The following is a 15,590-nucleotide window of genomic DNA, read 5'->3' on the forward strand; positions in this document are numbered from 1 at the left end:
TTTACTTGTTTTATCTACTCACCCCAGATCTACCCACTATGCAAGGAGAAAGTACATTCTGTGAGGGTAAGGCATTCTGCCTGCTTTTGATTATTGCTGTACCCTAGTTCTTAGGGCAATTATATAGTAAAAGTTCAACAACATAGCTGGACACCAGTGGCTCATACCTGTAATCCTAGCTACTCAGGAGGCAGAGATCAGGAGGATTGCAGTTCAAAGCCAGCCCCAGGACAAATAGTTCTCTAGAGGCTATCTTGAAAATACCCAATAAAAAAGGCCCAAGTGGTACAGTTCCTGCCTAGCAAACATGGGCCCCTGAGACAGTGGTACATGCTTAGACAAAATCAGGAAGGAATTAGTGATGCAGAGACTAGGAACTCAGTCTTACAAATACCAGGGATGAAGAGACCCTTCTTAATCAAGATTCTGAAAGCATGTTTCATGTTGACACTTGTTATTTTATTTTGAAAGTAATCTCAAATATAGTCCCACTATTCATTTATGTCCCTGGATGAAGTATAAACATTTGGATTTTCATTCATCTGAATAATGTCGCTATTACTAATAAAAATAGCAGTAGCATTTATACTGTTATAAAATTCAAAACTATTTCACAATAATTAATTAGTAAATGACATGACAATTGCTATATCTATATGCTCTCATTTAAATAAACTATCAAGTACTAGGAGTTAATAGGAATGAAATCAGCCTAGATCTTACCTTAATTAGAGAATATTTCTATATTAGAATATAGTACTGAAAACTCAATAATGATTTTCAGTGGACAAGTTTTCCAACTATGATCTAACAAAAATCTTTCAGCTATTTAAAGTGTTAGGAATATAAATTTTGACTCAATACTTCGGCCTTGGAGCATGTCTTTATTTTTAATTAACAGTAAAGGTCCAATTTAAAGCAGAATGTGTCAACTGATTAGCTCTAGGTTCAGGGTTCTGTCATATGTGCCTGTAGTGCTGACAAAAAGTTAAAACACAAGGGAATGAATACAGCTTTTTAGAACTTTTTTGAAGTCAAAAATGTATCTAAAGACTTTGACTCAATGGATACCAAATGAACAGGTCTTTTTGTTTGTTTGTTACCGACATTTAAATAATCTGTATTTGTAGGGTGATATCTTGGAGATTACTTTACTATCAATATATAGAAGTAATAACCTGGTAGATAGCATTACCTATGAAAGGTCCATCCCATCTGCTATTCTTGCTGAAAGCTTTTCATGCACCAGTAAACTCAGTAAATATCAGAAGATAAAGCATAAGCCTACCACGCACGGATTTACTCCTAATGTCTCCTCAAAGTGCAGCCCAATGCAACGATTACAAATGATTTTCTTCTAATGTCATTTTACATAACCCTTTTTTCTGCATGAGTAGCTAGTGTCGAATGAATGAATGAATGCCATTAAAACAGTTAATCATTATCTGGGACAGTGTCCTTACTCTCTACACTACTAGGAATCTCCATGACAAAGGCCAAGAGATCAAAATGCTAGGGCTGCCTCAGTGTCCTATTTCTAACAGTAATTTTTTATGCAAATGAACCTGCTGGGTATCTCCCTCAGTGACCTTCAGGTGCCTTTATCTAAACTGACTTTGATCTAGTGAGGACTTGCATCAGTCCAAGCTCATTGCTATATAGGTTATGCAATCAATTTCACTAATTAAGGGGAATTTTCTACTCTTGTAAACACAAAATGGATTTATTTTTATAATCATATACACTGAAAGACTATGTTTTATTTATTAATCCAGTTTTCATAGGAATATTAAAAAACATAAAATATTTGAAGTAAATGCATCCACAACAAAATATAATATGGAGAAAAGTAGAGCTTAGTTTGAATATTTCTGAACAAGTCGAATTTATACCTCTATCTCTTCAATCACTATTATTTTTATGTTTGAGAACAATCTTATTCTTTCAAAATATTTCCAAATCAATTTGTTCTTTCAACAAACTCATTAATAACACAAGTTTTTCCTCAATAATATATTGGGCTGGTGGAGTGGCTCAAGTCGTAGAGTGCCTGCCTAGCAAGTGTGAGGCTGCAAATCTAAACCCCAGTACTGTCAAAAATATCCCCCCCAAACAACAAAAATACCTAATAATGTATTTAAAAAGTCCAGCAAAAGTAATCAAATGGTATTTCTCAAGAAAATGTTTCTCCAAAAGAAAAGTTTATAACCAGAGGCCATTAGTAGAAGCAGTCTATTGGCATCAATTTGACATTTAACCAGGAAAAAGTTTCAATTGAAAATATACTTTTTTTTCCCCTGTATATTGGTTACCTTATAGAGATCAGAGAGTGTTTTCTAAATATTGTGTTTAGTTTTATAATGAGTAGGTAGGTAAAGGAGAGAAGTTCTCCCTTTCCTTGGGCATTATTTAAAACATACATAACAACAGAAATGTAATCAGCACATATTCAAGGAAAAACATCAACATCATTTGGGACCTAATAGAATCAAAGGGAGAAATGTCAAAGCTGAACAAATAATTTTTATAATGGGAACCAAAGCTGAGTCTGTGAGGAGGCAACAGTGATGACCCTGTATATGCCAGCAGCGCACAGGCTGATGATGTCCTCTTCCCTTGAATGGTTTTCCGAACTGGATTCTCACACCTGGGATCTGAACTCCAGGACGATTTCTACCATGGTTTTGGACAATGCCTTACATTTGCAATGTATTACTTCCCTTTGAGGAATACTGGGAGAAATTTTTCCCCAGGCTAATGGCTTTGAAATTATTTTAAAACAATGCTTTCTTTATGAAGTTTTTAAAGCTTTTATTTTTTATTAGTGAAAAAAAGAACTCACCTGTATTCCAGTGAACATTGCTACTAATTTCCTTTACATCCTAAAAAAGGAATTAACACTGTATATAAAAATATATATGTTTTTGTATGTTAAAAACCTATGTCATAGAGCCAACAGACTGCCAATCCATTCAGTAATTCCTTAATTAGGCAGATTTTTGAAACATGTATTATAGACACAACAGACCGGAACGTCTTCTTTGAAGCATTTTCTAGTCTATCGGGTGATTACATCATTAAGGCACACATGCTACGTAGAAAAATCCTTATGAAAATTCATGAAAAAATGTACAGCACATCATTAGCATGCAGCAGACATGTATGCTTTTGATATTTTTCTCTGTTTAAAAAACAAAACAAAACAAAACTACATGAAGCAATTAGTCCAGGTCATGAAAACATGAGAAAGGTACCAGATACTGGTGAAAAGGAAAATTACCCAAAACTGCATCTCTCATGGTTTAGCTAAAAGTAATTTGCTTTATTGGAAAATACTCTTAAACAGCGTTTGTTGGAATTGCAGCAGAATAAAGAGTGCTGCTTTATTGACTTGGTATTGCCAACATACACTTAGCTTCCTCCTTACTTCTATTTTCGATACACTTAAGTTTTACAAACCCATTGGTTGCAAAGTTGCAAATGACCAGTAGAAAACTCAATAATTAAGGCCTTGCACTGCTGTATGTTTGTATACTTATGTCTTCATTTTATGTAATTAAGAGTTTAAGGGATTCCTTGAGTGTATCTTTTTTAGCAAGTCAAAACTATGTTGAAGTAATATGAATAGATATAAATTGTTGGTACAATTCCAAAATGAAAAGACAGCATATTTACAACACTAGGCAAAATATAAAAGACAATACATTTGAAGACTAAAATAAAAGAAGCATAAGTTTTATAAAAAAAGAATTATTAAACTAATTTAGGAATCTTCCTTTTTATAAATGAGACACTTGATCCACCCAAAACCCTCAACAACAAAAAAGAAAACCTTAGTAAGTAGAGAACAATGAACATATGCAAGACAGTAAGGATCACTGTAATTCACTCTCTGAATGCTCCAAATCTTCATGGCTTAAAAAGCGTCCCAATTTTCTCTAAAAGTAGTGGCATTTATTCACTGGGCCATAGCTAATTTTACATGAATGCAAAAATGTTAGTTTAAGTTTAATTTACCACCCTATTTAAATATTTCCAATGTAGCTCTCAAACTGCAGAGCTATCCCTCTATTTTAATTTTAAAGTAAGTTAGCAAAGGCTTCCTTCTTAATCCCCAGAGACTACCTACATAGTGACACAAACGCACAAATTTATGACAGCAACATAAATGCTCTTCTGAAGTAATGTGCAACATTAAGTGAAAATCGTTTCCTGGAAAGATATTATAGGTATCTATATTTTATTTGCCATCTTAAACATATCTAGGTCTTTATGGCCTTATTTTAAAAATGTATTTCCTTTTTATATTTCCTGGTGCAAATGGACTGCATAAATAAGCAATGTGCTATGAGGCTTCAGACCAGCCGATAAAACCTTTCAATTTTCATGCCAGCTTCTTCTTTTGTAATTCAAATCCGCCTGGAAACTGGCAGCTCTGAAAACTGAAACAAGCACTGCCACAAATACCTTGTAATGCTATCGACCTTGTCTGCCCATGCAGTGAGAAAGGGGGATGCGTATGTGTCTGCAGCCATCCAGATAACACAACTCATTTTTTTGGTGGGGGGGTTTGGGGTGGGGATAACAGAAGCCAGGCCCAGACTGTGCACCAAAAGCAGTCATTACCAGGCAAGCTGGAGAATAAGTCTCTTCAAAATACACAGTGCATTTAAAAACCATATATGAGGCTGAGCCACCGCTGTCATTACCAATTTTAATTTAGCTCCTTCAGTTTGCCAGCCAGATAAACTCTTTAGTGCTGTTTTTTAATCTATTTGCCACATTTTATGTTTAAGATTATATAGTAATATGGACAGGAGAAGGAATCACTTTTAGAGGAAATAAAGAAATAGATCCGCTTATCGGCGCCCATCAGAAAGTTCATTAATCAGCCAGGCTTTGTGCCCTCTAAATTGAAAGGTTAAATAATCCTCTCAGGAATATTTCTCGGCCCCTTCACCAATTGTCCAGAGAGGAGCTGCCATTCATAGCATGTGGGATCGGTGACAGGGTATCTTACCACTGTTTGGACCCCAAACAATGATGGACAAATGGCCTGGTTTACAAAGAAACCTTTTAGAACACAGATGGAAAAGGACCACAAGCTTTGATGCAGAGTGGAGGGATGAGGAGGATGTGAAGAGAGGATATAGGGGGAAGGGACAAAAAAAGAATAAACACATGTGAATTCATGGATATTTTATCTGCATATTTATTGGGGTCACCTATAAAACAGGGAAATCTCATTTAATATACATCTTCCAACCATCTGAAATGCTGAACATATTCAAATATGCTCAGATTTTGCATTCAACTATACATAAAACTTCATTCAAAAATTATAGAACAGAACCATCTCTCTATTATATTTACTCATTATTACACAGGGGATCCAAACAAATTCCAAGATTTTCATTTTGACCATAACTCTATATATAGACTTACAACCCATGGCATACTGCTTTATTAAACGGAACTACTGTTAACTATCAGTGAAAAGGCAGGGAATTCCATAGCTTCAAGGACCTGTTTCAAAGGGGTGAAGTAATTCTCTTTTGCTTTTATAACATGTCCCATATTACCCTTTGCTTGTCTTAAAGTAAGGAATCAATGTAGAATAGGAATGCTCTTTAAACACTATCACATGTACTGTGAAAGCACGTAATTTTGAGTTTTGCTGGAAGTGCACAGAATACAGCTGGGATTCTGCAGAACTGATCTAGCTCTTATAACACAACATTTTGCTATGAAATCTGGATGGTTTCAGGCATTGTCATGTAAAGACATAAAATAGTTTTACCTGAAGTACAAAAAACTGGAATGCTATTGTTTCCTTTCTCATCTGATTAAAATAAGCTCTCTACCCTTAGCAGAAAGTACCACAATCGTTGTGTATGAATTATTGAGTTTCATATTATTCTCATTGTACAGGAAGCAAAGACATATATGCTATTTGCTTATGGCAATTATATTCAGATGACACTGAAGTTATTATTTAAGAGCATTTATTAGCTAAATAGATATTTTTCAAAGTGATATCATTGCTGCTGCTTTTATTATTTTGGTGCTGGGCACTGAATCCAGAGCTTTGTGCATGCTAAGCATGTGTTACATTTTTATATGTAATATGTATTTTACACAATCATTTCATTAGCAAAGGAAGTAACTTAAAAATATTTTTGTGATCTAAGGGTTGGAGGCATGGTTCCAGTGGTAGAGTGCGTGCCAAACAAGTGTGAATCTCTGAGTTCAAATCCACCAGTACCACCGAAAACACCTGTGATTTAATCTTAAATGTTTTTGTAATGATTTTTAGGTAAGTCAAATTAAGAAAATAATTTAAATTTGCTATGCTTGATTAAAAGTTTCTCACTTAAACACATCTGTAATCCCAGCACCGAGGAGGCTGAGGCAGGAGGATGATGTGTTCTAGGCCTGCCTGGGTTACATGGAGAGAACCTGTCTTGCTGGATGAGTGGTTCAAGCAGTAGAGTGCCTGCCTAGCAAGTGTGAGGCCCTGAGTTCAAATCCCAGCACAGACAACGAGGGGGGAAAAAAAGGTACACACCTACATTTTTGGAAAGAAATAAAACAAGTATAAATAATTAGAAAATGAAAACTGAGGTAAATCATCTTATTAACAGAAGATACTGCTCTAAATATTTTAATTTCAGTAACTGTAAGAAAGAAACATTGTTAGGACACTGACAGTCTCCTTGTCTCAGGTAAAAGACATTACAATAATCTGAACTTGGGATAACAGCCCAGAGTTTATCTTTACAGGTGCAGACGTACCTATGGACTTCCATGTCAGACATTTTGTGAAACTTACCATTTATCATTTCATTGCATACTCACAAAAATCCTATTAGACACTACTCCCATTTTTCAGATGAAGAAACTGAGGTTCTTACCTCAGCTAAATATTTTAACGTTTGCACACCTAGAAGAAGAATCAAACACTGAACCAAAGTACAATTCCAAACATGGCATTCTTTCCCCATATATTATGATATAAAGTGCTCTTCAATAATTTCTTCAGAAATATACCTGCCTTTTTAGTCAAATTTTGTAGCACAGTTTTCTAAGGAGGAAATGTGGAAAACTGTAAATGGAAATATAAGAGATCTAAGATAGATAAAATTGAGATTTTATTATATAAACAAAGTCAAGACACAACCTAAGACAGTTCTTCTAAGTGCAAAGAAATGTAGACTAATTCACAAATATCTGTAAAGGAACATATTCATATAAAGTGGATATTTGTAAGAATGGATAATAATGTATACAGTAGATTCAGTTCTATATGATTGTTGGACAGAGGAATGAAGATAATCTGGTAGCTGATATGCACATGAATTATTTATTTTCCTTCATATAATATTTTTGATATCTCCTAATAACCAGAATTGTTTAGTGTATCAACCACAAAATGGCTGGAAAACTGTTTATAAATATACAAATCTATGTATAATTTCCATGACTTTCTGATAAGCAGGCATCAAATGACCAATGAATTTCAGGTCAAAAAGCTGACCAATTTGAACAATGATTCATTAACTTTTGGTTACTGAAAAGACAGTGCTTTTGAAACTTTAAACTTAATTCAACTTAAGTTTATACCAAAACAGAAAATGCAACACAAGTTCAGAGACATTGCTATGTCAGGAGGTCAAGGGTCCTTTCAGGAGTCTTTTCTTGTAGATGACTCAAATTACTGACCCATACTCTTAAAGGTCATGGCTGATCATAACTGTAATTAACTGATTCCTAAATACTTAGACCTGATAGGAATTACTGTAATCTCTCATGTCACTCACATGCATCATTATTAGAAGGAATGCTTCATACAAATTTCATTGGTCTAGTAGACTTTATACCTGAAAAATGTTTAAGGAATGTCATGAATCACTTGTTTAAGGTACATATGAAAAGTAATCACTCAAATATACTAAAATTAGTCTCCATAATATTTGTCTACTTTTTATGAATAGGTAACATGACAAAAAGAGGCATTAGTCAGAAGTATGCTGCATGAATTCTGAAAAGATTTGCTTAGATTTATATTCATTTTTGTTCTAACAGTGAGTTGTGAATAAAAAAGGACAGTTTTTTTGGGATTATATGAATAAATGTGTTTCTTGAGACAAAAGAAAAAAATTTAGAGTGCTGTATGTAAAACTATAGGCACTTAGAAATGGAATTTAATTACAATATTTAATTATTAAGAAGAAACTGTCCCTATAATGACTAAATAAGAATTCCTTTGTAAGCAAAAGTGAATATACCTAAGGAAGAGAGAAAAGGGTAAGAAAAAGTCTAAATGTAACTTTCCATCTTTCTGTCATCCTTTGGAAAAACATTTATTAACATAAGAAAATGAATGACCACAGAATTTCCTTAAAATTCTAAAATAGAAGTAAAACTTGGAGCTCATACAGTAAATATGTTAAGTCCAAAATGCACTAGTCTTTTTCCCCCAGTCACCATGGGCGAGACAAAAAAAGCACAGGGTGTTTTTCTGTCAAATGAAGAAATGGAGTTATTGTTTATAGAACTTCAGGTTTAATTAATTTATTACTGAGTAATATGTACTAACTAAAGGATGAACAAAAACCATTATGACTGGTGATTAGGTCATAAAAGATATTTAGAAGATGGCAAAAGCATAGCTGCTTCTGTACCAAAACATTTGTAACAAATCTTTCCTAAGTTGTATAAATGTTGCAAGCTTTTCATTGCTTCATTATCTGAAACACTTACGTCTACATTATTATCATAAAGCACTTTATACTATTTAAATGTATTAATGCAAGGAAAAAACCTACCTAAAATATGCCATAGAAATTTCCCATTTAAGCCAAATTAATTTTTGCATTAAAATACTGAAAATCAAGAAAGCTGAGAATTCTCTTTAAAGGAATGGATACCTCGATATTCTTTTCAAAAGAAAATACTAACATTCTTCCATGTGCTTAAGTAAACTACATACAAATCTAAATAATTTTATTCTATGCCCATTCAAAAATATATATACATAACTTCTTAAGGTCTGACAGAACATGAGAGGAAAAATAACATGCATTTGTAACTCATAGCATTCACTTATTTCCACTTTTCTTTACAGGAAGCATTTTAGAAAACTGCTTTTTAGTGATTTGGCATAAATTGTATTCAGATACATTATATTTATTTCTAAATGAATCTCATTCATTGAGATTGAGAATTCATTGAGATTGAGAGACTGAGGTTTCATTTGATTGAAAGTTGCATTTTCCAATTTCTTCCAATGATAAGTTCTGGCAAAATGTGGTCCAATATGCTGGTGAAATAAATATTTTTTAAAAATCAGTTGAATTGTTCCATAAATGTAGTAATTGTTTCTTACACTAAATTCAAAATGTTGTGAGACTGAAGTAAAACACTGCTAGCACAATTCTGACACTAAATACTTAAACATGGTAAATATTTAAAATAAATACAAAACTACAAGATTTTCTCTCTGAAAAATCTCTAAATATTTTGGTCACTGTCTAAATAGTCTTCCTACCACAGATGGAATATAAGCAAGATAAGTCATCAAAGATTATTCAGAAAATTCTAGTGGGAGCTGGAGGTGTAGTCCAGCAAAGAGCACGTTTAGCATGCGTGAGGCCCTGGGTTCAATCTCTAGCACCACATAACCAAAATGAAACAAACCAAAAAAATCCCTCTTATAAAGAGGAAAATACAGCCCTGAAGTACTACAAAAGAGATGTGTACTTTTTCAATCATCACAATCATATTAACTTTAGTAGTGTTTTAGTATTAAGAGCATTTTTTAATGAAAATTAATCCTGAAATTTAACATGATATCTCAATACCAACACTTGGTCAATCCAAACACTGAAACAACAAATATCTGCATATCTATACATCAATATATATCTCCTTATAATTTATTTAAGAGTTCTTCAAGCTGGCAAAGTAAACTCAAATATCAAGACAAAAGTTTCCAAAATGAATTTATGAAGTGTTTATGATAACCTATATGTCAGGCCCCCCACAAAGAAAATTTGTTTTGAAAAACTTAAAATAAGAGTGAGAAGTAGGCTTCGTTCTATTCTGGAGTTAACGTTTTAAACCACCATGTTTAACCAGTTCTATTCTCTCAGATTTTGTGTGTGCGTGCTGCACTGGGGATCAAACCCAGGGCTGTGTGCATGCCAGGCAAGTTCTCTACCACAGAGCTATATCCCAACCACTCTAGTGCTATTCTCGTACACACACACACACACACACACACACACACTTACAAACATGCATACACTGACACACTGACAAGGTAGACCTCTCTCAATTGATGCATACTATGTGGATAGGGTTCTTGTGGAACCCTTAGAAAGACATTTAAGATTTCTAGCATACACGCAATTAAGACAGAAGTATTGTCTTCTATGAAAAGATTATGGCTTGAGGTAGACTTTGAAAAAGTCTCATTTTAAATTATTTAAAAAAACCTTTCCACTTAGCATTAGGCAGTTAGAAAATTGTTATCTACCCTATCCTACGTCAAAATCCCAGGATAAAGATTTTTTGTATGGTTATAGCCTCAGAATTTTCTTATTCCTTCCTTCTGGCCTGTAAAAAATAGTTCTAAAGTTAATTTCCAATTGATATTTAGGGGCACCCACTCTGATATATGGCATGGAATTTGTTAGAGGATAAAATTCTCATTTAGTATAAAACTCATACTGTGAAGACATTCTTATATTATGAAAACAGAGTGGCAAAATGGAAGGGGATATTGTTAACCATGGTCCATGACATATACTCTGCCTTTTCACTGGCTCAGTAAGACTACTACTGATTACTAGTAAACTCTGGCCATAAGCCTTTCCTGAGCCAGAAATGAAGGCAAGGAAACTCATTTCTTTTTACTAAATATTTTGATTTCTGAAGTGTGAATTCTAAGCACTCTAAACATTATATATAAACATTTAAAACTTAATTCTTATAAAAAATAAAGCTGTATCTGCTTCCTTAACCTTACACCTATAATTAAAATAAAAGGTAGGCAGAGCTGTAATACATTTTAACAGTGTACACAAAGAAACCCAACTGCAAAATTAAACATAAAAGACCCAGTGTCTTTTTGGTTCTTAACACATACAGCCTCCAAAAAGTAAACTCCATGTTACTTTTTAAGTAAATAGATTAAAAACAAGATTAACAAAAAGTCTATGGCATGTCAAATTATAGTTTCTACTAGCTAAAAACTGTTACATTGGCTTAGGATTTTTAAAATATAAATGAGACTAGAAAAGACAGGATGAGGGAAGGGACTTTCCTTCTTGAATAGTTAAAGGGTAATTTTTATCTAAAAGGGTTTATTTAAAAAAGAAAAAGGAACATTCAAAGTTAGGCTTTACTAAAAATCTGAAAATAAGGTAGAAATTAAAATGCAAAAATAGGGCTATACTATTAAAAATTTAAAAGTTCTAGAACATTTTTTAGAGGAGGTAAAATATATAACTATTTGAGGAAATTGTGTAATTGCTAAATAAAAATATTTATTATTTTTCCCATGTAGGTCTCCAAATCAACAATTTAAAGACATTAACTTAGATGTGATTTTAAAACAAATAAAGAAAAACAGCACAGCCAAAGAGCTGTAGGATGTATGTATTTTAGAGTTTTATTAGCATGAACATTTTGGAATCTTACTTTTGTACTAATGTAGTGAAGTCAAGTTTGGTTAAAAGATACTTTACTTAAATGCAAGTTGTTAGAGAGACTTCATTTTATCTCTCTCAAGAAATTGCTGAAAATAGCTAACACTTCTGAGCCCTCTTTTTACTTCAGAATATGCTTTAAAGAATATTGATTTTGAACATTACACAGGTCCACTTATATTAATCAACTTCATCATCTTTCTTATGTGTTTGAAAAATAATATTGTTAATCTACAGACTTCTTTTTTTTTTAAAAAGTGATTTCTATATAGATCTTAATTTGTAGTTGCTAAAACTCAAGTTTTTCTACAAATGACCTTTTAGTCCTACAGGTTGGGAGGCAGATAAAAAACATTTCCAAACTGGCTGTTTTAATAACACCTACCCCCCCAGCACAGTTCCTTTGGGGTAAGAAGTACACACTTTTTGGTTAGAAGAAATTGATCAATGATGAGGTATAAGAAGTAGCAGAGTTTTAAATATACTAGTTTAAAAGAATACACACTTGTAATTCTAGTTCCTTACTTGGTCACTGATTTGACTGATGCCACATGTGCATGTGAAGGCTACTGTGAGTCAATAGATGGCAGTCCATCGCCTAGTGAAAGAGCTCGAGGTGACTAAAAGCACGCATCTTGCTTTCACTCAACACTGAACTCTGCCATATGCAGATACATGCTCAGATATTATCTGCATGCTGATAATTTAAATAATTATCAGAGTTTTTTTAGACAGACTGATAAAATATGCACACCTATAAGCATACTAGTGATATATTTATACTTGCATAATAAACTCATCAATTAAAACTTGATAATTATGAATTGTGATAGTTATTTCAGTATTATTTTGAAAAATTAACCAGTTTGGGACAAACTCAAATGGAATTTGGGAACAAATTCAAATGGAATTTTTTATACCTAGAGATAGAATATATTACATTTCACTAATGATAAATTCTTTTAGTTTTTATTTATTTTTTCCCATTCTTTTTACAATTTATTTTTCTGAAAAGCTAAACCATTAAACAAACCTTCAAAAATTTCTGTTGTACCTGAAACCAATGTTTACCCTTCAACAATACTTACATGAAGTGTAAATAAAGAAAAAAGTGGCTTTACCCCACAGCATTTCCCACACTTTAAGTTTTCAAATTTGGAATTCTACATAGAGGAAAAACTAAAAGAAATGCAATGCCAATACTATGAGAATATTGGTTAATAAGAATAATGGTGAAAAATATGCTATATTGTTACAAACTGGCTTTGTGATTTTGGTAAGTACAAGATATGATTAGATTTTAATCAATTTTAGGCAGTAAGGACTTTGTTATATTACATTAAGATAAAAATTGCTACATAAGCACAAATACAATGTGTTTATATAAATGACATATTTCATAGTATGTGTAATATATGTGAGAATGTGTATTTCTTTTGGTATAACACTGAAGCTTCTAACCAATACTTATTTAGGATCTGAAAGATAGCTGAGGAATTACAGCTTTCTAACTGAAAATCTTTCAAATACATAATGATAGCAAAATGTGAAAACAAATGACCTGATATTATTCTTGGCTTCCTGGGCCTATGATAAGCGGGAAATGAGTCTACCTGTTGGTTAACTTTATTTCAGTAAGAGCAAAGTAGTAAGCAGAAACTTGTTTAGCAAAATCTTTGCCTTTTAACTTTTTTTTAATAAACAAAGCTTTTTAATATGCAAATCTAACAACTATTAGTTATATATTATATAACTGTGCAGCTAAAAGAAAACTGTCTCTTACCCAACACAACTTATTTAATACATTAAAAAATGACTAGTAGAGCTATAGTGAATTACTGAAATTATTAAGCTGAACAGCAATAGTAAACTGACTTCATAATATTGAATATTAGCAATTAGATTCTATAGCAATTATGCTTTCTGCTTCTACTTAGACTAAAATCTTAATAAAAGGAAATAATGGAATTGAATAATTTGAATATTAAGCAGATATTTATATATTTCAAATAAGTCAAGAAAGGCTTAAGAGCAGGACAGCTGAACTGTGCTATATAAAAGATACACTAAGCCTTTCCTAGATTCATTTAAATATGTGTAAATATTTCAGTGAAGGTAAAAAAAATGATAATGTATAGTATTAGGGACTATATGCTTATGAACTACTGCAATATAATATTTTAAAGACACTGGATTCTTACTACTTTTATGGCTTCTAGCTTACTTTTTCCCTTTAATAAATATGGTCTAGGAAGACTAAGAGCTATCATGATGTAATCATTAAATGTAATCATTAAATCAAAATCTTCTAGGAACAGGAAGATAAAGGATATGGTAGTAGGCAGGGAATAAAAGAGAAAAAGTGTATTATTTCTTTTTCAGTACAAAAACTCTCTAGATGTTTATTATCTTCCAGCAGAAGATGCTTGTCTATATTTTATGGTCAGCAGCTCAGAGACGGGTAAATAGGCTGCATCTTGGGGAAAATAAAAAAGGTGTTTCTACTCACCGTTAGGTGATACTGCCTCCAGATTTCTGGGCAAGCCTGGAAAATAAAAATATTGATCAGCTGGGAGCATGAAACAAGGTACTTTACAGCCTGTTGGTTTTGGCATAACCCAGCATCCACCGGTGTCGGTCACAGAAAAATAAGAAGCTTAACAGAAAGGGTCTGCATTTCAGCTTCAAAAACCTGGCTAGACAGTTTAATTGAATTTTACACTGGTTTAACACACTCCCTGCCATTGTCAGAAAGCCAGTAACAAAGTTTTCTCTCTCTTTTTTTCTTTTCAGGTTAGAAGTTTGGGGCACTAAGATGTGATAAAGAGCTATAACTCAGTTAAACTGGTAAAGGGACAGAAGTGGTCAAAATTAGAAAGACTCACCAAAGTATATCTTTTAAAAGAACATTTTGAACTTTGGTAGTATGATAGAAAACAATTTAATAGCAACTGCTTTAAAGAAGACCTTGTTGTGGTTATGTATTTCTGATATCTGTTGCCATCTGTTACCTAACCACATGGTGCTAACTTTTAGTTACTTTTAGTACTCTAAAAAAAGAATTAAAAAAATTAACAACAAAGTACAAGAAACTAAAGCTCATGCCTCTTCTCTTAAGTATCAAATCTTCGCATGTCCACATTCTTTGAGAAATAACTTTAAAAAACTCAATGAAACCGCAACAATTTTGTACAAGATAGACTTACTGAAATCAGAATAGGTAACAACAAAGCAGACACACAAAACAGCACCAACAACAAAAACCAGTGATTAGGAGATATTTTCTTACGAATATACATATAAATCTCCTTATGCCCAAATTATGATTTTGATAAGGAGACAATTTCTAATCAAGCTCTTTATTTGATCAGTTTATAATCTTCTCAGAAAGAGAATTGTTGATGGCAGGAAGTAAGTTCTTTATAACAATACCAAGGATTTTAATAAATTTCACCACTAAATAAAGTAAATGTCGATGCTTAAAGACAATGTGAATTTATAGCTTTTGTTTAAAAAAGGAACGTATACTTGCATAATATGCATATATAAATACAAATACAGATGCATGCTTAAGTCTTTTTTCAACTGTTATAAACTGTGACATATAATTTGAAACAACTCTTTACTTGATTTGTTATTTCTTTCATAGTAGTGATAAAACCAACAAATATAATTCATAGAATTTGAAAATATGTGTTTAGGCATTTCAAGAAATAAATTTTGAATAGCAAAATCTTTCCAGAAAATACATTTAGTAAAAAAAATCAAAGACTAGCAAGTTCCAATTATGCTGAAAAATTTTATCCATTATACATTTTAAACATAACTATTCTATGTAATTTTCTATGGAAAGGTGTGTAAGTGAGACTGTTTAGT

At 32.6% G+C, this 15,590-nt stretch overlaps 1 protein-coding gene across 2 annotated transcripts in view; it reads right to left on the minus strand.

Moving 5' to 3' along the window:
* Zcchc7 (zinc finger CCHC-type containing 7) overlaps positions 1–15,590 on the minus strand; it is a 220,823-nt gene that overhangs the window by 14,756 nt on the left and 190,477 nt on the right. For both annotated transcript variants that reach the window (XM_020158174.2, XM_020158175.2), the window contains exon 6: positions 14,224–14,259. In XM_020158174.2, the coding sequence (XP_020013763.1) occupies positions 14,224–14,259 (36 nt within the window). The remainder of the gene's footprint in view (positions 1–14,223; positions 14,260–15,590) is intronic.

The sequence above is a fragment of the Castor canadensis genome, chromosome 13 (genome assembly GCF_047511655.1).
Source record: "Castor canadensis chromosome 13, mCasCan1.hap1v2, whole genome shotgun sequence".
Classification (NCBI taxonomy): Eukaryota; Metazoa; Chordata; class Mammalia; order Rodentia; family Castoridae; genus Castor; species Castor canadensis.